Source organism: Cricetulus griseus, chromosome 2, assembly GCF_003668045.3.
Source record: "Cricetulus griseus strain 17A/GY chromosome 2, alternate assembly CriGri-PICRH-1.0, whole genome shotgun sequence".
Classification (NCBI taxonomy): Eukaryota; Metazoa; Chordata; class Mammalia; order Rodentia; family Cricetidae; genus Cricetulus; species Cricetulus griseus.
Window position 1 is genome coordinate 344513660 of NC_048595.1, and position 20328 is coordinate 344533987.

The 20328-nt window shown below is 41.5% G+C and overlaps 1 protein-coding gene across 1 annotated transcript; it reads right to left on the bottom strand.

Moving 5' to 3' along the window:
- Positions 1 to 252: 252 nt before the first annotated feature.
- Tars1 (threonyl-tRNA synthetase 1) lies at positions 253 to 17682 on the bottom strand. The gene is made up of 19 exons (XM_027401265.2): positions 17506 to 17682; positions 15596 to 15676; positions 12548 to 12738; positions 12026 to 12149; positions 11640 to 11761; positions 11110 to 11227; positions 10867 to 10931; positions 10710 to 10788; positions 9852 to 9998; positions 8889 to 8987; positions 7442 to 7608; positions 5867 to 6029; positions 5652 to 5789; positions 5173 to 5250; positions 4952 to 5052; positions 4761 to 4865; positions 3759 to 3831; positions 1651 to 1765; positions 253 to 724 (listed from the first exon to the last, which is right to left on the bottom strand). Exons 1-19 carry the CDS (start codon positions 17557 to 17559, stop codon positions 576 to 578), a joined length of 2169 nt encoding a protein of 722 aa, XP_027257066.1. The 5' UTR covers positions 17560 to 17682; the 3' UTR covers positions 253 to 575.
- Between the last annotated feature and the right edge of the window lie 2646 nt (positions 17683 to 20328).

Here is a 20328-nt window from a genome sequence, read left to right on the forward strand (position 1 = left end):
CACGAGGATAACGAGGTCTTGATGTCTGTCTGCAGCAGTAAATTTTAACACCATAATTCAATCCTGGGTTTTCTTTAAGCACATTTTAAAATTTTTTAAAAATCTATTTATTTATTTACTTATTTATTTATTTATTTATTATGTATATAGTGTTCTGTCTGCATATATTCCTGCAGGTCAGAAGAGGGCACCAGGTCTCATTACAGATGGCTGTGAGCCACCATGCGGTTGCTGGGAATTGAACTCAGGACCTCTGGAAGAGCAGCAAGTGCTCTTAACCTCTGATTTTTTTTTTTAATTGATTGAATTCATACAAAGTAATTATTACATTAAAACATGCTTCCCCACCCCCATTTTCCATTGCTGAGACATTTAATGAATAAAATAATTTTAATGGCTCTTTTACGGACCCCCATCTAACACATTCTTTACTACTTGTCCAGATAAAAAAGACTGACTCATGCAGACTGTAGAATTATTCCATGATCATTACAGACCCACGTTTCCCAGGGTACAAGGTTATGAGATGGTGCACTTGTCTTCTTTAGGCTGAGCCAGTGCCGGCCATGTTCCTGTTAAAATTCCTCTTCTGCCTGCTTGCTGCGGGATTGCTTGAGCTGCTGCAGTCGCTCCACAGTTTCCTCAACAGTTCTCTCCCCGTGGACCTTATTGTCCCTGGTGCGGATGTTCACAGTGCCACTGGCTTTCTCTTTTTCCCCAACAACTAGAATGTAAGACACAAGGCTCTGTGTGACTTAAACTGATAGACCTGGAAGGATTTGTCCTGAACAGCAGAAATCACCTCGATGGATTCTAAATTTAACTTAAGACACACTGAGATCGACAGGTGACCATGTATATTCAGGCCTATAAAATGCTGTAGTTAAAAAAAAAGAACCTATATTAAGTACCAAAAACTTTCATCCTGAATTACTTAATCCACTGAACTTAATAAATAAAAATGATATAAAGACAACTCCCTGAAGGTTTTTGTAAACAACCCTTTCAGCAATTTTTCACCCATAAACTTCCTTGCTATGCAAACAGAGGAAACCGAGTATTTAGAATCATGCTTACAGGAGCCTAGCAAGTGCAATCACTGGTTCAATTTTGTGGTCCAATTTCAGGACCAAAAAAAAAAAAAAAAAAAAAAAAAAAAAGAAAAGAAAAAAAGAAAAACAAAAGAGGGAACTGTGTGATTTGAATGAGAATGGCTCTCATAGACTCACATGCTTGAATGCTTGGTCCCCAGTTAGTCAAAGTGTTTGGGAAGGATTAGAAGGTGTGGCCTTTGGAGGTTTGTCACTAGGGGGTTGCCTTTGAGATTTTAAAAGACCACCCCAGGCCCAGCCTTTCTCCCTACCCTGGGCTTTTGGGTCAGACATAAGCTCTAAGCTATTGTTCCAGCCATACCTGCCTGAATGCTGTTCCCTGCCATGATGGTCATGGCCTAACCCCCTGAAACTGTAAGCAAGCCACCAATTAAATGTTTTCTTTTCTAAGTTGCCCTGGACATGGTGTCCTCTCACAGTAATAAAACAGTAACTACAACAGGAATCTAGGTCATTCATAACCAAGATTCATTGAGCTTAAGTCTCAAGATTTCAGTGGCTTCTCCCATATGGTTGGGAACCTTCCTTCCCTTCTTACCCAGGATGAAGTTATACTGTGCTAACTGTGCATTTCTGATCTTCTTATTCAAGGTGCAGCCTGGATCCAGGTCAATGTCCACCATGAATTTAGCATCATGGAATTGTTGCCGAACCTAGTAACAATTCAGAGTCAGAACGAGAATTACAGTTTATTTTGTTACAGAATTTAATATATTTCATGAATTTAACTACACATGTATTAAAAATGAATGCTAATAATAATACTAAAACTGATAACACAAAATTATGACTTGGGTTTACATTTTGAAAGTTAACTTCCACATCTTGTAAGCCAGAGATTTAACATAGTCATAGTGCTCCATATGCATGAGTTTGAACTTAAAGAAAAAGGGACATTTTTCTCTTGTAAGATAAATATTTTAGAAAACATGCAAAAATCAGTACTCAGAATCAGCTTTAAGAAACAAAACATAAAGAAGTGCTTTATGATCACATTAAGTTCCTGATATGCCTATAAGGAACAGCTGTGTATCAGCCTGCACATAAAACTATCACATACAATACAAGGAAAACTCTACTCATCAACCGATTTAATGTCCCCTTGTTTCTTAAATAGAGTTAAGATCAGGGTACACACCCAGGTGTGGTGGCACCCACCTTTAATCCCAGTACTCAGGAGGCAGGGGCAGGTGGGTCTTTGTGAGTTTGAGGTCAGCCTGTTCTACAGAGAGAGTTCCAGACAACCAGACGGTCAGAGCTACATAATAGAGAGACCTTATCTCATAAAAAAAAAATAAAAAAATCAGAGTTCAGAGTAATTTTTGATACTGGAGATAAAATCACCATCTATTTTGATGTTAACAATACCTCTCACTGCTCTATTACTATTGTTTGTCTAGTCATGCACACACATGGAGGCCAGAGTGGAAAAGAGAAGATACACTTTAGGTCAGATTCACAATGGACTGTACATGTGTTCCTATGGAAACAGGAAGTCATTTACCCAAGGCTTCAGTAAAGCTTGCTTCCCAAGGACTTGGCTGTCTCCTTCCATCTTGCTTTGAGTAGGACAACTTGTAAGAGTCAGTTCTCTTTTTCTACCTTAGGGGTTCCAGGGACTAAACTCAGGTCATCAAGCTAGGTGGCAGGTGTCCTTATCTACTGAGCCACCTTGCTGGACACTTGTACCTTGTTTTGAGACAGACAGGGTCTGTCTTGTTTCTGCCAGTTTGTGTCCTATAGACTACGGAGGCCAATGAGCTTGCAGGCAATTCTTCTGTCTCTGCCTTCCATCACACAATGGGAGTGTTGGGATTACATATGTGTACATCTGGCTTTTTTATGTGGGTTCCAAGGATCAAATTCATAGTCAGGCTTGCTCAGCAAGTACTTTAACTTACTGAGTCATCTTGCCACTGACTACCCACGCCTACCATTTTTAAGATAGTCTCATTCTACGGTCCAGGCTGTGTGCACTCCTCTATGTCACCCACCCAGATGCTGGGATGCAGGTTCACCACCATGACGCCCAGGCTTGTCACTGACTGACTGTTAAGCATGTGTAATTCTTTAGCATGGAGCAGAACAGACTGCTCTGAGGTGCAAAGTCCACAGGACTGTTCATACATTTGCTAGACGGGCAAGACCCTGATCTGCCGCAACAATAAGATAGAAGAATTTCAAGCCACTGAAGAAATTATTAACAAATGAATAATTCAGCAAATATCGAGCACCTCAGTGGTATATGTAATTCTAATGTAATAATACAGTTTAGGCTGTGTTTGCTAATTCATTTCTTTACAACACCAAACACTAAAATACACAAGTATATCTGAAACACTAAGTGAACACATGTGGTCAAGGAACCATTAAGAAAAAGCTACAAATGATAACATCCAGGCTTATCAGACATAGAAAAGTTACACACTGGATGTAGCGAGCACGTGATCTGACAAGAATATATGATTTACCAATCTGAAGGCTTAAAAACACAGTACCAGGTTGGGTGTGGTGGTGCATGCTGGCAATCCAACTATTCAGGGGACTAAGACAGTCCACTGCCTTCATGGACTCTAAATAAGATTCCCACTGCAAAAAGCTTAAAAACAGATTTAAATGTAAAGCAAACTCCTACTTAAGTATTACCTTTTGGGCATATTCATCACATGTTGGACCCACAGGCACTACCATCACCTGGCGAGGAGAGAGCCAGAAAGGCCTGCAGCAGAAGTGACAACAGTGAGTATGGGCTTGGGCACATCAAGAAGGCAACAGCACTTAACTCAGGAGTGTCTTTTCCTGAAACCAGTAAAAGTTACTTCCAGGCCTTTATAACTTGGCTTTTAAAAGAAAAACTATTAAAGACAAGGGAAGATGGCCTTGAAGAAGAAAACTAGCCCTCAGTATATAAGATTTGTGCTGCTCAGTGGTTGGTAAAACAAACTGATAGCAGGAATGGGCCTCTTCTCCCGAATCCTGTACCACATAGCTGACAGCCGTAGCAGCTGGTGGAGCAGCAATAAATTCTACACTAAATGTGAGCTTTTCCCGGTTTAACCGGAGTTCAGGTTAAAAAATGAGCTCACCAGAGAATGTGTGCCAGGGTCCTATTTGATTTTGTGACCTTTAACTGAAACAGGATTACTTTGTTGACAAGGATGAAAATATGACATCTGAACTAACCACATCTAATTACCAAAATGACAGTAATGCATAACATAACTTTCCAAAAGTTTTAACCCTATACTCTTCATATGAACAAGATAATCCAAAAACCTATTCACTTATTCAGGTGAAAAATCACAAAGCCAGGAAAAGCAATCAAAAACAAACTATGTACAAGAATAGCCAGTGCTCTAACTGCTAAGCCATCTCTCCAGCTTTATGTAGTATTCAGACAAATCAAGTTTTAAGATTAAAAAATAATTACTAATAACAAGTATCCCAGGGTAGGTGTGTAGTGAGGATTTACGCGGGTCCTACTCTGAACTACTACACTTCTAGTCCCAACAAGTACTAATACTAAAACACTGGGGTCAGATTCCGACTCCTTTTGGTGAGCACTTGTTATGGACCTCCCTCCTATTTCATAAGCACGAGGCATCCTTTGGACATTTAACGGGAAGGGAAACAACAGAAGGACCTTACCATTTGCCCCCATAGTTTTCTGTGAGGATGGCAATCATTCTCTCCACTGACCCCAGGATGGCTCGGTGAACAATCACGGGCCTCTTCTTGTCATCACCATCATGGCTACAGAAAAGAGGAATTTGCTTTACCTTACTATATATGTAGTCCTACATATGGCCTGAAGCTCAGAGCAGACACCAGAAGCTCACCTTACGTAAGAAAGATTAAACCTGATGGGCAGCTGAAAATCCAGCTGGATGGTCGCACACTGGTGGTAGCGGCCGATGGCATCTTTTATCTGTATGTCAATCTGAAAAGCAAACACTGAGTTATGATAAGATGCTCTTAATTGTCTTTGCTTCCAATTTAAAGTGATGTTTCTTTACCCACGACTGAAATTCACATTACCCGAATATTCTAGGGGACTGACCTTTGGACCATAGAAAGCGCCATCACCAGGATTCAGTTCCCACTTCTCACCAAACTCATTCAAACTGTTTTCAAGTTGCTACAGATAAAGCAGAAGTGATTTAAAAATGTATTCATCTGCAACATTCCTTCTTCCCACCTAACTTAGAGGTAAGTCTCCCTGTGTTTTCCTGCGTCCTACTGTCTGCTGTGGAATTGTGTCTACCTAAGGGGAATCTTGCTAAACAAACCAAGCACCCACCCCACCCCCATCCTTTAGAGCTTGGCTTAGTAACTGACAGAGTATGAAAACACCCAGTCAGCTCTGAAGCACTTGAGGACCATACAGAACAAATCAGCCCACTGAAACACCAGAAACACTGCCATTTTCTTTTGCTTGTAGCCACTTAAGAAGACTTCCTAGCACTGTGTAAGTTCTCAAGCACACTAAAACAAAACAAAACAAAACAAAACAAAACAAAACAAAAAAACATCACTTACTTTCTCAGCTTGGTTCCATATTTCAATATCCCCAAGAAACTTTTCTGGCCGAGTAGAAAGATTCAATTTAAATGAAAATCCAAAGACATTATATACCGTGCGAAGAAAATCCAAACAACCTTTGATTTCATCCTCAATCTTAAGAAAAAGAAAAGTGTTATTTTTCTCACTTTTAAGCACCTCTGTCAGAGGATTTTGCCCTACAGGGCACATACCTGCTCCATGGCACAGAATATGTGTGCGTCATCCTGCTGGAATCTTCGGACTCTCGTGAGTCCTGTGAGAGCCCCAGAGAGCTCATTCCTATGAAGCACACCAAAATCAGCCAACCGCAGAGGCAGCTCTCTCCAGGACCTTGGCCGATGGTCGAACATAAGACTGAAGGAAAAGCAAAGCAAAACCCATGGGTTCTTAATGCTCAAGGGTGAAGGATGCAGTCCCATAGCAGAGTGCTTGCCTAGCACTTGTGAGGCCTTTCACAAGCAACAACAAAAACACCACTTTTTAGAATTCCCAAGAAAAAACTCTTCCACAAATATTATTTAGTAACATTAAAGGTTGTCAAAAAACACAAAACACTGATTCTAGTTTGCCACAAGCAACATTTTTCAAGCCCCAAGCTTCACACGGCAATAGAAGCACTTTTATGACTATGATGACAAGTGAGTTACAATGCAATTAACTGTGGCTAAGAGAGAATAAAGCAATGCACTCCCAAGGTTTTAAGCCAAACCCTCATGCTCATCATTTCCATTAATATGAAGACTACAGTCAACTAACAGGAAGATTTAATGAAAGGCTTATGAAGAAATATTTTTAGCTGCAAATAAATTACTTCTAACGCTGGAAACTAGTTTCAGACTTGCTCTAGTCAGGTCCAAAGTGCTTCAGAAACTGAATGCTGTGAAAAGTGATGTGTACCACCCAGTTTCATAAAGATGTTTCCCTCTCAGCACCTCTGCCTGAATCACCTGCCTCCGGAGCTGCACACATGAACAAACTATCTACATCTGCATCACTCTCGGGCCTCCCAGCGGTTACTTTTCATCCACCTTTCACAATTCAAGGCAGAGGCACAGGGAAGGATTTCCCAAGGATATTAACTCATCAGCAATGGGTTCTGCTAAAACAAATTTCCTTCCAAGAAGGAAGAAAAAGTAGGAATAGTGGTCTTTTGTTATGCCCCATATTTAACCCCCTTTTGCAGTATACTTTGCCTGTTTGCTATAATCCCAGGACCACTCCTGAATATCTACAAAGGCAGAATCTAATCAGCCTGAAAGCTATTATGACAACAATGTTGCATTCCAGTCTATTTTGATCACTATGTTTCCTGTTGTTAGCATATGAACTGTGTATCAGTAAGACACTTTCACATTTACCCTCACAGGTCTCCCTCTGAGCACCAGTTTTCCTTTCTGCTTTCATGGCATAGATATTCTATTACCAGTGTGCTCTCTCCCGGCTCCTTCAGACCTTCCTTCTCTTAGTCTCCTCTCTACACTGATGTCTCTGTCAAAGAAGCTAAAGGAATCTAGAACAAGAAAATCTTTAAGAGCAATGCAAAGCTGCAGGTCTGGAGAGATGGTTAAGAGCCCATTACTCTTCCAGAAGACCTGGGTTCAGTTCTTAGCACCCATTATGGGGCAGCTCACAACCACATAACTTCAGCAGCTCCAACACTTTCACCCAAACTCTGCAGGAACCTACAGACATGTGGCATATATTTAACATAGACACATACAAGTAAGTTTAATAAAAAGAAAGAAAAACACAAGGCTGCTTGATACCAGTGTCCTGGGCAGTTCATGGGCTTAAGGGCGAACTGCTCCTTCTCCACCTCAAAAGAGAACATGTTCTCACTGTAGTGCTGCCAGTGGCCGGAGGTCATCCAGAGCCGGCTATTGAAGATGTTTGGAGTGACAACCTCCTGGAATCCTCGTTTCCTATATTCACTCTGTTTCAGCAGAACACACATACAGGGAAGTCAGTGCTCACCCTTGTGGAGGGAGAAGAATCACAGAGTAATTTAACACTACTTAATGAAGTCACAGGCACATACATCATGACTCAGAAACTCCGTCTGTAGGTGGCACACAAATGTGCACGCAAGCTCCCAGAGTAATGCTATCATGGCAGGGCTAGCAGTGCAGGATACACAGCACATGTGTCACTGTGCATTAGTAAGTGCATCTGTGGTGGGAACAGGCCCTCCACAGTGGACAGGGAAGAATACAACATGCAGTGAGTGAACACAAACAAGCTGGGAGTATGTGATCTAACACACATACACAATAAGACCATACATGTGAACCGAGGCACACAAGCACAAGTCAATGTTAAAGATACTTATATGTGGAGATGTAAAACACCTGGGTAAGAAGCCATACCAACTGTATAACATTCAAAGGGGCCTTTCTTAAAAATAACACAGTATGTACTCCTTTTTTCTTTTTACAAAAACTGTGGACAAATATAGCCCAATGCAAATGTTAAATCTGGTGGCAAGTAAACCTAACTGTTTTCTTTAAATATATGCCTGAAATTGTTCATAATTGAAAAAGAAACACAAATGCTTCAAGAGACACAACACATTCCCAGGTGAGAGGCTGCCGACCTTTCACACTCAGCAGTTACTCTCTGCCTGTTTCTGTGAACAAAATCACACATTAGAATGACTCTAAGAAAATTTATTCATGTGCATGCCTATATGTCTATGTGAATTCATGCTACCTGAGGGTGGTTACCCACGGGGACCAGAAGAGGGCATCAGATCCACTGGAGCTGGAACTATACACGGCTGTGAGCTTCATGACTGAAAGCTGTGATCAAAACTCAGGCCTTCTGGTAGAGCAGCAATTACTCTGAACCACTGAGTCATCTTTGCAGCCCCAACTTTTTACAAATTTATTTTTATGTGTGTATATGGACATGTGTTTACTGAGTGAAGGCTATGTGTATGCAGGTGCTTGCAGAGGCCAGCAGAGGGCATCAGATCCTTTGGAGCTTGAATAAGGCACTTGAGTGGGTACTAGGGAATTGAACTTGGGTCCTCTGAGAGAGCAGCAAATCACTCGTGACCACTGAGCATCTCTGCAGTCACAAGCTTCAACTTTAAAGAAAAATTTATATTCCCTTTTCTCTCTAATAGAGGTTTGTCTCTCTTTTAGCAGACCCTAGCTAATAAAATCATCTTCTATCCTAACTCTTCAGAAGACAGTAACAAATAAAGCTTACCCTGATAAATTCCATAAGTGTATTATAAATGTAGGCTCCTTTGGGCAGGAAAAAGCAACTTCCAGGGCTGAGTTCATGGAAGAAATATAGTTCTTGGTCCTGGATAAAAAAGCAAAAGATTGTTTATAAATGTATAAATGATTGGTGTTCCTCAGTTCAAATTCTATGTGTTCCAAATTTCAGCTGTGCTAATATTAAAGAAAACAGGCTATTGCTTCTTAGGTACAATTTAATGGCATAGAATTGCAGATGATTAACAATTTAGCACAAATCTGTCACCTCCCTGACAGTCATCAGTCCAGTAAGGGTTAGGAAACAGTGACATGGAATAGACGTCCCCAGAGCTCTGAGATCTGGGTTTTGTTATTTGTTGTTTTGCTCTTTCCTTGGATATGAACTGCAGGAAGGAGAAAAGGAAAACACCCTGATAACGAAAGACAGGGAAATGGCTAAAAGTCCCTGGGGAGGAACCTGCCAATCACTGCCAGCTTCCCCATTGCAGTCATTTATTTCCAGGAGCTCTAGCAGTAAACTTCATTTTACATAGGAAAAAGTTTTAAAGAATAAAATGTAACTCTGACTAGAGGTCAGAGGCAGCTAGAGTAAAGAAAAAGAGCGCTGAATCCACTGTTGACTGTCATATGCCCTGGAGAAACAGGGAGACTGACCACTCAGATTCAGACTCGACAGCATCACAAGAAGCCCGTGAGATGGGTTGCCAAAGTCTAGTTCTGCCAGCTTTGAAATGGTGTTTACTGGAAGCTGTGGGTCACTAGCTTCTCAGTAACAGTAACTAAGATGGACTCTGAAGGTTTCAGAAGGATAGATGGACATGATGCACTTCCAGACCAGGGAGCCTGAAATCTAAGCTCCTCTTCAAAAAGGAACTTAGCGCTGGGCATTCTCAACCCAAATGCACTGGAGGAAAACTCAAAGTAGACACATCACTGTTCTTTAACATACCCTCCCAATCTTCCTATGATCTCGGTTTTTAGCTTCCTCTTGGAACTTCTCCCACTCTTTCAGCAGTTTGGGGTCAGGGAATGAAATGCCGTAAATCCTCTGGAGGGTTTCCATGTCTGCCTTGCCTTCCCAGTATGTGGAGGAATTCTAAAAGCAAGGTCCAACAATGACACAACACTTAAACTTGTACACATTTCACATTAATAGTGTATTATTTCTCACAATCACCTTAAAAAGCAAATTCATACTAATTTCTTTGACAAGGAAACTCTATACAACACATATTACTAGGAAATGTCTACCACTGTTTTGAGGTCTACCCCAAGTAGGTAGACTCATTTCACAGCACATAATTCTCTGCTTGCTTTCCTCAGGAAGGTTCTTTCCCCAAATCACAATCCCATGAACACAGGGCTCCTCCCACAAAATCGTGATGCCAAATGGAAAGGAAGCCATAAACACTGCAAGGCACCTGATATGGACGTGGTTATTCTCAGGACTCAGAGAACACGCATAATTACAGCATTTCTGAGTCAGCATAAAACTGACAGGATTAGTTCTATGAAAAAAAGCAAGTAGCGTGATCATTAGCAAACTCCAACACTGAGTCTCAAAGCTTTTGAAGCTACCATGGCCTGTGACTGCCCAATTCTATGATTCCTTCAAACCCCTGTCCCCTTATGCTGGCCCTGGTAATAAGTACTGGTAATAATACTGGTAATAAATACACTAGTCAGTATACAGCACTAAAAACAAAAACTGTGACCCTCCTATAGTGACAAGAAACAAACTGTTAGAAAGGAGAAAGCAACAGAAACTGAGGCGTAAGTACTGCAGACGATTGACAGCATGCTTTACCTTGTGTATTTTTAAAGTCTTAATCTTGCCAGTGTGTCTGACATGAGGGCCCCGGCAGAGGTCTATCAAAGGGCCACACCTAAAGATGAAATAAAAAGGATTTTAGCAAAAGCAGATTAACAAATGAGCTGCCTCCAACAGCACTCAAAATTCTCACCTATAGACAGTTGTGGTTGGAGTATTCACTTTTTCATTCAATATCCGGCACTTGAACTTGTTGTACTGAAAATGAGAAATAAGACATCGCATTGGTCTCTCTTGTTTACCTCTAAATGTGCACACTTTTAAGAGCACGCCTGTGTTTTATGTTTTGAAGACATTTCAATTTCTCTAGAGGAAACTCTGATGCGCTTTTTCAAGGACTGGCTAATAAAATCAAACTGGTTATGGCTCAGTTTACCTTAAACATTTCTAGTAATGTCTCCTTTTTCACTTCCAATCTTTCGAAAGTTTGTTTCTCTTTAATGATTTTCTTACACAAAGTTTCCAGAGAAGAGAAATCATTGCTGGACACACCCCTGAAGGAGAAAACATAATCTGTCCATATTCCATTAAATCAATGCAGGCATTTTATTCTCTCTACTACCTTAAAATAGGACCTTAACATTAGCTTTTTCATAAATTATACTTGTAGTTTCATGAGCTGCTTGTTCTGTGATTATGGAGAACTTTGTCACCAGCAACAAACCCCCAAGCTCCCTCACAGCATAAAGGAAAAGGGAGAGCCTGTTTCATTTCTTAACATGCCTCTGGGCACAATCCCAGAGATTTCACTACACATAACTCTCAATAGTTCAACTTTCGTCAGTAACCATAACTAGCAGCTTTATACGATGAGCTGCAGATGGTCTCTTTCAGTGACAATGCTTTAAAGTTACATGCAGACCCACAGCCACTCAGATTTTCCCTTCATCGAGTGTCTTAACTTACCCTTCTTCAAGGTACATATCGTAGTAGAACCCATTTTCTATTGGTGGACCGTAACATAAACATCCACCATAGACTCTTTCCATGGCCTCACCCATTATGTGGGCACTGGAGTGCCAATAAACCTGAGAATACAAAGAAATATGAGATGGCTTTAGTCTTGGCAGATACATGATGAGTTACTGTTTGAAAGACACAGATGGGATACACCCAAAGCAATGTCTTCAAGATTTACAACCAAGGCCACAAAGTAAAGGTGAGAGACGTCCATAAACAACTGTGGCCTCCAGGTTACAGGTGAAACCACTGAGCAACGTATCAACACAGTGAGACAAAGACTCATTTCCAGTCTTTCCTGTAAATCTAACAGACACTGGATAGACACTTACTGCCTGTGCTTCCTCATCCTCAAACTTGAGAAGCTCCAAAGTGCAGTCGGTCTCCAGTGGGCGGTCCAGGTCCCAAACAACTTTATTCACTTTAGCAACAACGGTGTTGTCAGCCAGGCCTTGACTTAAAACATAAGAAAAAAAATTCTTATCTGGCAAAACTTGGTGAAGGCTAGTTATTAAAAACTACTGCTTTTAGGAATGAGTGATATAAAAACAGAGGTGTCCACATTTAGCACTTGCTTCTTGAGTGTCTTCAGGTGATGTACGTATTAAAATACAACACAGTACCCCCAAGCCATGGCTCTACAAAGAGAGAACCAAGGTATGCACCTTCAGAAACTAACACTGAGTCTAGACTATGAAATTCCACATCACCTTGACTTCAAAGATCTAAATTAAGTAAATTAAACACCTTGAGCAGAAACATAAGAATATTATCAGGATATACCCGGCAAGACAATAAATGAATATTTAGTTACATTATAAACCATAGAAGGTTAAAGGAGATGTAGTGTTTACCTAATTCCACATGCAATCTGATATGGTGTGGTTTTCCAGGACTCTGCATCCACCTGTTTGCCATCAGGCAAAGTGACTTTAATTGGCTTGCTATCTTTTGCTGCCTTTTCAGCCAGCAGAGAATCATGCTCTGCTTTCAGCTTATTATACATATCCAGGCGTGTGTTAATATATTCAGGCCAAGGATTCAACTGTAAACGGACAAACAAAGCTGTAAGTAATCAGCAATACTTGCTTTAGGAAACAATAATATATAATACAAAAATCCATGATGACAAATCCAGACTGACTCAAAGGTCACAATAATCATTGGCATTAATCTAGTTCTAAGTAAGGGTAACTGAAGAAATTTAAAAAAACATAAAAAATAAAAGAAACAGCTGAGCTGCCAACATCTTGAATTGATAGCCAAATTACCATTTTGTAATTTACAGTTTGTTCCAGTGACTTTTTCCTCTTAGGATGTCCTCCTAAGATTTTCCTTCTTTGCTTCTTGAGACAGGGTCTCAAAGATGACCTTAAACTCACTATCTTCCTAACACCAAGAGGGCTAGGATTAAATGTGTATGACTGGCTTTTGTGTTTCTCAGAATCAAAACCAGGGTTTCTTGCATGCTCCAAGCACTCTACCAATAGAGTTACAAACCTGGCATGTCCGGACTCAAGATCTTTTCTAACTAAATGATTGTAAATTCATCTATGAGCAACATTGTATGGAGAGGAACAACTAAGTACCTTATGGTTAGAACCTTATGGTTGGATTGCCAACTTGGAGGATCCTACTAGAAAAAACTATCCAATTCAAAGATGCAAAGATCATCTTTCTCAGGTTATTTAAGATAGCACACACCACTACTGCCCATATACTCAATATAATTAGCCAGAATATTTTATATAAAACACCACTGAAGTTCCCAAAAGGTTTGACAAAGAAATAGATTACAATTAAAAACAAAACAAAAAACTGACTTCTATTGCTCACGCAAATAGTGAAGCTGATAATTCCATCTCCAAATGACAGCAAGACAGATCATTCTCCCCCAGCACCTACCCCCAACACCTCTTTGAAGATCACAAACACACTACATAGCCTACTCTAGCCTTGAACTCATGATCCTCCTTGCCTCAACCCTCCCCACAAAGCTAGGATTACAGGTTCCAGGCATCATGCTCTGGTAGTAACATGGTCATTAACAGCAATAAAGAAGAAATGGCTTGCTTTTACCATGACTTTCTACACGTGTACATATATAGAAATTGCCAGCGATTGCCAGGCCTGATTGCACATGCCTACAATCCCACCAGATTATCACGGGACTCCATAACTACCAATGAAAAACCACTGAACTAACAATGGCCATCGCCCATCACTGTACAAAATGACCCCAACCTCAGCCTATCCAAAGTGTGCCTGATATTCCTTCCCACCAACCCTCCATGTCTTACTACAGTCTATTTCTGTATCTACTCGGCACTTTATAAGCAAAATAACTTAGTTAAACTTACTCAGTATTAACTGAGCAATGTGTTCCATGCCAAACTCTGGAAATGCAGACGGGTAAAACCTGTATGTCCCTAGAAGGTCACCATGACAAGTTTGCAAATGATGGAAGCACAGAGTAGGCAAGGTGGTGGACACATCACTGCTCACTCCTTATTTGTAAAGATAATTTAAAACTCATAATAATCACATATCCATTTAAAATTCTCAAGAGTCATTGGACTGCTTGTTTCCTATTACTAAGCCATGTTTCAATCTGTAACAGGACAATACACACAAATCCAAAGTATAACAAGGAAATTAAGAGGCATGCATATTACTCTTTACTTGCAAATCTTAAGATTCACTATCAACAATTCCTCCCACATTTACTGGTGTAAAATGAGCAGAGATTGACTGAACCTCCGTCCTGTATCACCTGTAAAGCCACTTTGTAAACCGAAACGGCTCTAAGGTTAGCAATTCGGCATTATACAAACAGGGTTTGTGTTTTGTTTTCCTAAAGGTCTCACTATGCATTCTAGGTTGGTCTAGAACTTGGCATTCTCTTCCTCTAGCTCTGAAACACTGGGACTAAGGAAGGATGTGCATCACTATTCTAGCTTTATAACCTGCTCTTTAAAGTCCATTTATTGAGTCACTTCAAAAAAGCTTAAGTGTTTTGTGTTCCTACATCCCAGCAGCTTTTCAAGGTCCCCAATAAATCTGCAATGACTAAATGCAAAAAGCAATGCACAGTTTATAGCAGTTCAAATTCAAAACCAGCAGAACAACATGCAAAAACACCTCTTCAAGCACCAGGAACCAACTGCATTCTGGGATGGCTTTAAACTGCCAGTTCTGAGTCACTGAGCCCAGCAACTGAACAATTTTCTGGATATAAGTATACCAGACCCCAGAAGCAGATCCAAGCAATAAGAAAGGGATCAAGGAACTGGATTCTGTTTGGTTCTTTATGTACTTGTAGGAACCTAACACTGAGCCCTTACCCATTCACACCTCACTTAAAAAAATGGAAAGTCAACATCCAGTCTTGGCAGCCTAGTGACAACTGTAGCCCTTCCTCGATACTTTTGATCTCTCATGTTTCTATCTAAATCCACTGTGACGTCATCTTACAATAATACACTTGTCTGTCTGCACTGTCAAGTACTTGCAAATCCTTTTTCACTCTCCGACACTTTTCTAACTCGTCTTTCTTTGTTTTCCACCTAGTACTACCTTACTGCCTTCGGTGACCATGAGAACCCTTACACAGGGGCCACCAAGTGTAATATCTGAACTCTATCCTCAGCACCCAGAGTGGAGAAGGACTGCATTGCATACCAGCTGCCCTCTGGCTTCTACACGTGTGCCATGGATACACACACACACACACACACACACACACACACACACACACACACACACAGAGTCTCTCTCTCTCTCTCTCTCTCTCTCTCTCTCTCTCTCTCTCTCTCTCTCTCTCTCGTTGGGTAAGTTCAGGACAGCTCCTTGTTCCCGCTAGCCTGGGAAACCCAAGCCTCTAAAGCGGTAGCTTGTTTTACCTCTGCTCGACCTCCATCTCCACCTCCATCTTTGTTCTTCTTCTTGCCTCCTTCCTTTCGCTTCTCCTCACTGACATCCACCTAAAGAAGCAAAAGAGAAGTTCTCATATTCCAACCTAATTTGACATCTTCTCCAAAACTGCAGCTAAGAAAGCTATTATCTAAATAAATAAAAAAATTAAAAAGGACAATCTTATTCTGAAAGACTAGAAATTCCATCACTGGTAAAAACAATTTAGACAACTTGCAATAAAAAGAAGCCCTAAAAAAGTAGAAGGCTACTTATGGATGTACACTTTAGGCTTGGACCTGTAGTAAATACAAAGCAGCAAGAAATTATACAATTTAGTCAATATGAGTTATTTCAGGGGCAGGGGAATATATTATCTACCTACCTATTCAGCCCGAAGCATCTCCAGGGAGCCTAAGTGGGCTGTGTGATCACACTTGTCAGTTCACTTCTAGGTCCAGTTTTCCCTCTTGTGAACTGGGTGTAACTATTTTATTTAACATGGCCTTGTGAAAATTAAATGTGAAAGGCATAAAAGGTTTGGCCTGTGGAGCTGGGGATGCAGCTTAGTGACAAAAGAACTTTTGGGTTAGATCTACACCCCACCAAGTAAGCTTTCCAAAATTTAAGATACCTGATTATTATGGAGGCAATAATACCACATTTTACATTTCAATTCATTTTACTCATAAAATCTCTAATGTTTTACTACAAGCCTGCTCAGGGAGTGATTATCTTGGCTAACTCCTAGCCTCATGTTAATCTTAAGAACCCAGGGGGACCCTGAAATAAAAGAACTGGGTTTAAGAGTAGGATTAAAGGACAGTCTGGAAAGGAGTAAAAGGGTAACCAACTTGTAAACGGTAAAATACCATTTTTTAATGGAAACAATATCTATGTGTAGTTATCACTCATCACCTTAAAACTGTAGTTTAGACTGTATACATAAACATTTTACGTCCTGGATGGAAATTCCTCTTGTCGAAGACCTTAGAGATGTTCACTTGGATTACCAAACATCCTCTGTCATAGGGCCTCAGCTCTCAAACCTCAATGCCAAGTCAGTTTTGACAATACAGTTCATATACAGCACCTTCATGATTAAAACCCTGCATGTAGAGAACACTAATATCTTCGATCTCTATTTCCTGTTTCTCTCCTGTCTCTTCCAATGCAGCTGAAACACAACTAACCCCCTGTATCTGGACAGCCCTGTCCCGCCTACTTTTCCAGACCTCATTTTTCTAAATCCAATAAAACAGTCCTGGCCGTACGAAGTTCGGTGCTTCCTCTATATCGCAACTGAGCTGATCACACAGAACTTCAATTTTCCAGTCTTGAATTCTACGCCTCCCACCCCCCACCCCCACCCCAAAGTCAGGTAATCGATCTTATTCCTGTTGCCACCTGCGCTGTCCGGCTAAACGCCAGGACAAACAAATACACAGAACATTTGTTGGCTTTCAGGAGGGCGCGTGTGAAGTTATCTAGGACGCTTCCAGCACCCAGCCTAATTTCCAAGCAGTCTGTTAAATGGAGCTATCTAGCCTTCACCATTTGCACCCAATCTTGGTCAAACTGGATCTGGTCTCGAGGACTGTCTTTCCCCTCCTAAACTAGAGCTTTCTGCTCCACAAAAGTTTAGGATTTTTAAAGTTCTGCAATGTTCTTCCCGCCTATCTCGGGGACACAAATGTGTGGGAGTCCAAGCCCTCCACGTTACTGTGTAGCTCTGAGCGAGCTGGTCAGTCTCAGTCCACACACAGATCTCTGGGAGAGGACGACCCCCGGGCCACTCCTGCCTGCTGGGGCTCCCCAGTACCGGCAAGACCCTGCTACTGTCCACTCCCGCCGGGCAATGTCGGTTCCCAGGGCACGTCCAGCCACTGCGCCTGCTCACCGGCTTCTCGCCGTCCATCTTCCCTGAAGGGCTGCTGGCCTTCTCCTCCGACATGGAAGGACCGCTGAGAGAGACAAAACCCGAGAGCTACGCCGCACAGAAGAGCCCAGGGCGGCAGAGAAGACCAGCAATTCCACACTGCGCGTGCGCCACGTGGCCTTGCCGGAACCAGCTGATGCAATGGGGCGCCAGGCCCCGCCCAGCTGCGATGGACGCAGGACCAATGGACCACGCAGAGAGGCGGGCCCTCACTTTCCTCAGCCAATAGAATGGCTGGAGCATTGCCGAGCCTTTCTAGGAAATCCGCAAGCGCCCTCCTGCCCATCTGACTTTCTGTCACCCGCAGGGCCTTAGCGGCCACCGTACTGAGTGCGAGCGGCTTCGGCGGAGTTTCCAGGAAGTAGTGGGCAAACTGGAGATGGTCTCTGGCGCTTTGGCTTGTTTCACATGCCCTCTACCTGGCCTGTTGGGTGGCTGCGACGGTCTGAAGCGGTGACTCAAGCCTTCCTCGTGGGAACGAAACCGGTTTGTTTTTGGGGAGACAAGCGCCATTCTTCAATCATTCCTCAGTGCATCACGAAGCTTTTCCTTAGAAGGCGCACAAATAAAGTTAATTTCTTATTTCAGGAAATAACTTCTGATTCCACACGGAAGTCATTTGTGATCGGGGGCTCGAGATTAACTGCTTCTTATTTGAGCATCTGTGCTCTAGTCGGACCGCGTACCCTAATAGCAACCACCGCGTGGTTTGTTGTTTGTTTTCCTCACTGTGTAGCCAGGGATAGCCTCAAACTTTCAATAGAGACCTGACTGATCTGGGAGCTTTTGCGGTAACCACCCAAATTCTGGGATTAAAGGAGTTTGCCATCGTGTGCACCCTAAACCACCACCACCCCTTTTTTCTCTTTCCGTTTTTGGAGACAGAGTCTCACTGTGTAGCCCGCTGTCCTGGAGCTATGTAGACCAGGCTGGCCTCAAACTCACAGAGATCCACTTGCCTATGAAAAATAGGTCCTAAAAAACTTCAACGATTATCTTCTTATTTCTAAGGAACACATTATCCTCCAACGTATGTTATAAATTTGTGAAACTGCATTTGTCCCTCTCTTCTTATTTTTCAGCAGGCTACCTCTGCCATTTCTGAGGATACTGACATGCCACTGACTCTTCTCCACATCCCAGTCTCTATGAAAACTAGCTTTCAGGAATTTCTTTTCACTGAATAAATGACAACTAGATTTAAATATGTTGTTTTACCTAAGCCCCAAAAGCTTAGGGTTAGAGTTTTCTGGAATTCAGCACTACTAATATTATGCCAAAACAATCCTCTAACCTACTCAGAGTCAATACTTTCCTTCTCCCAATTGTGATAACCAAATACTCCAATAGCCATTACCTAACATCTCACTGGACTAAAAAATGACTCAGCCGAGAACATTAGTGTGAAGGACTAGGTTCCAGATGTGCAATCTTTGAGCAAAGGAAAACTCTACTAGAGGTGCTCTTAAGCTATCGACCCTGAGTGATTGCCGATAAAGGAGAGACCCAGTTTTCTCTGCACGGTCAGATCGTTTTCTCTCCTAGCAAATCTGTCTGTACCCACACTTTCTGAGCATTTGCTCATGGAGATGTGTGTGTGTGTGTGTGTGTGTGTGTGTGTGTGTGTGTGTGTGTGTGTGTGTGTACTGTATATATATAGTTCAGTTCATATAGAAATACAAGTGATTTTTTTTATTTCTTTTCTTTTTTTTTTTTTTTGGTTTTTTTGGACAGGGTTTCTCTGTGTAGCTTTGGAGCCTATCCTGGCATTCACTCTGGAGACCAGGCTGGCCTCGAACTCACAGAGATCCACCTGCCTCTGCCTCTTGAGTGCTGGGATTAAAGGTGTGAGCCACCAACGCCCAGCTACAAGTGATTTTTAATCTTTAATTTTTCCCCCTTAATTTTAAGTAGGTTGGTGGTTTACCTGTATGTGTGTCTATGTGAGGGTGTCAGATTCCCTAGAATTGGAGTTGCAGACACATGTGAGCTACCATGTGCATGCCAGACATCACACCCAGTTCCTCTGGAAGAGTAGCTAGTACTCTTAACTGCTGAGCCATCTCCCCGGCCACCAAATATTCGAATTATTGATGTTGACCTAAAACAACTATTTTAAGTATATAAGATACTTCATTTTGCATTAAGTATGAGTAACAATAGCCCAGGAAAGTGGATGCAAGTTACACTGTATGAAATGTTCCACTGTGGAAAAGTTACATGAATTTCATTTTTATTTTGTGTTGGGGATCAAACCCAGGGACTTATGTATGTTGGACAAGACAAGAAAGTTATGATTAATCTCTGTTCCTAGCTGCACAAGGGTTTATCAGATAGACAGGCTGTGGCAAGGCAGGGGATTGATAGGATTTACATGTTTCCTTTTAGGGTTTATGAAGGCTAATCATCAAACTTAGAGACATTCCAATAATGTTATCTAAAAATCATAAAAATGTTAGGTCAAATGCAAAATGGCTATCAAATGGCCACTAAAAGGAACTAAATACACCCCCAAGATAACGTTAGCTTTGACCTATAAAATTGTGAATTCTACTCAGGCTACGACAGTCTGGCAGGTCTTTATTAAGAGGTAGTCTCTTCATTTCACACTGCTATCTGTATTTCAAACTCTGTATTCATGTGAACTTTTAGAATTGAAAATAGTTTTTTCATATGATATATTCTAATTATATAATATTTTATGACCTTTCCACTATATTAGTTGTCCATGTACCCCCCAAATGGCCCTTGGTTTTAATTGTCTCTCCCCCAGTGCCCTCCCTC

Excerpts from the sequence above, each read along its gene's own strand:
- Tars1 (XM_027401265.2), bottom strand. The coding sequence starts at position 17,559 with ATGTCGGAGGAGAAGGCCAGCAGCCCTTCAGGGAAGATGGACGGCGAG. Across the intron at positions 11,762-12,025 it reads AGGATGAGGAAGCACAGGCA|GTTTATTGGCACTCCAGTGC; the intron begins GTAAGTGTCTAT and ends TTGTATTCTCAG. Across the intron at positions 9,999-10,709 it reads AGACTTTAAAAATACACAAG|AATTCCTCCACATACTGGGA; the intron begins GTAAAGCATGCT and ends CCTTGCTTTTAG.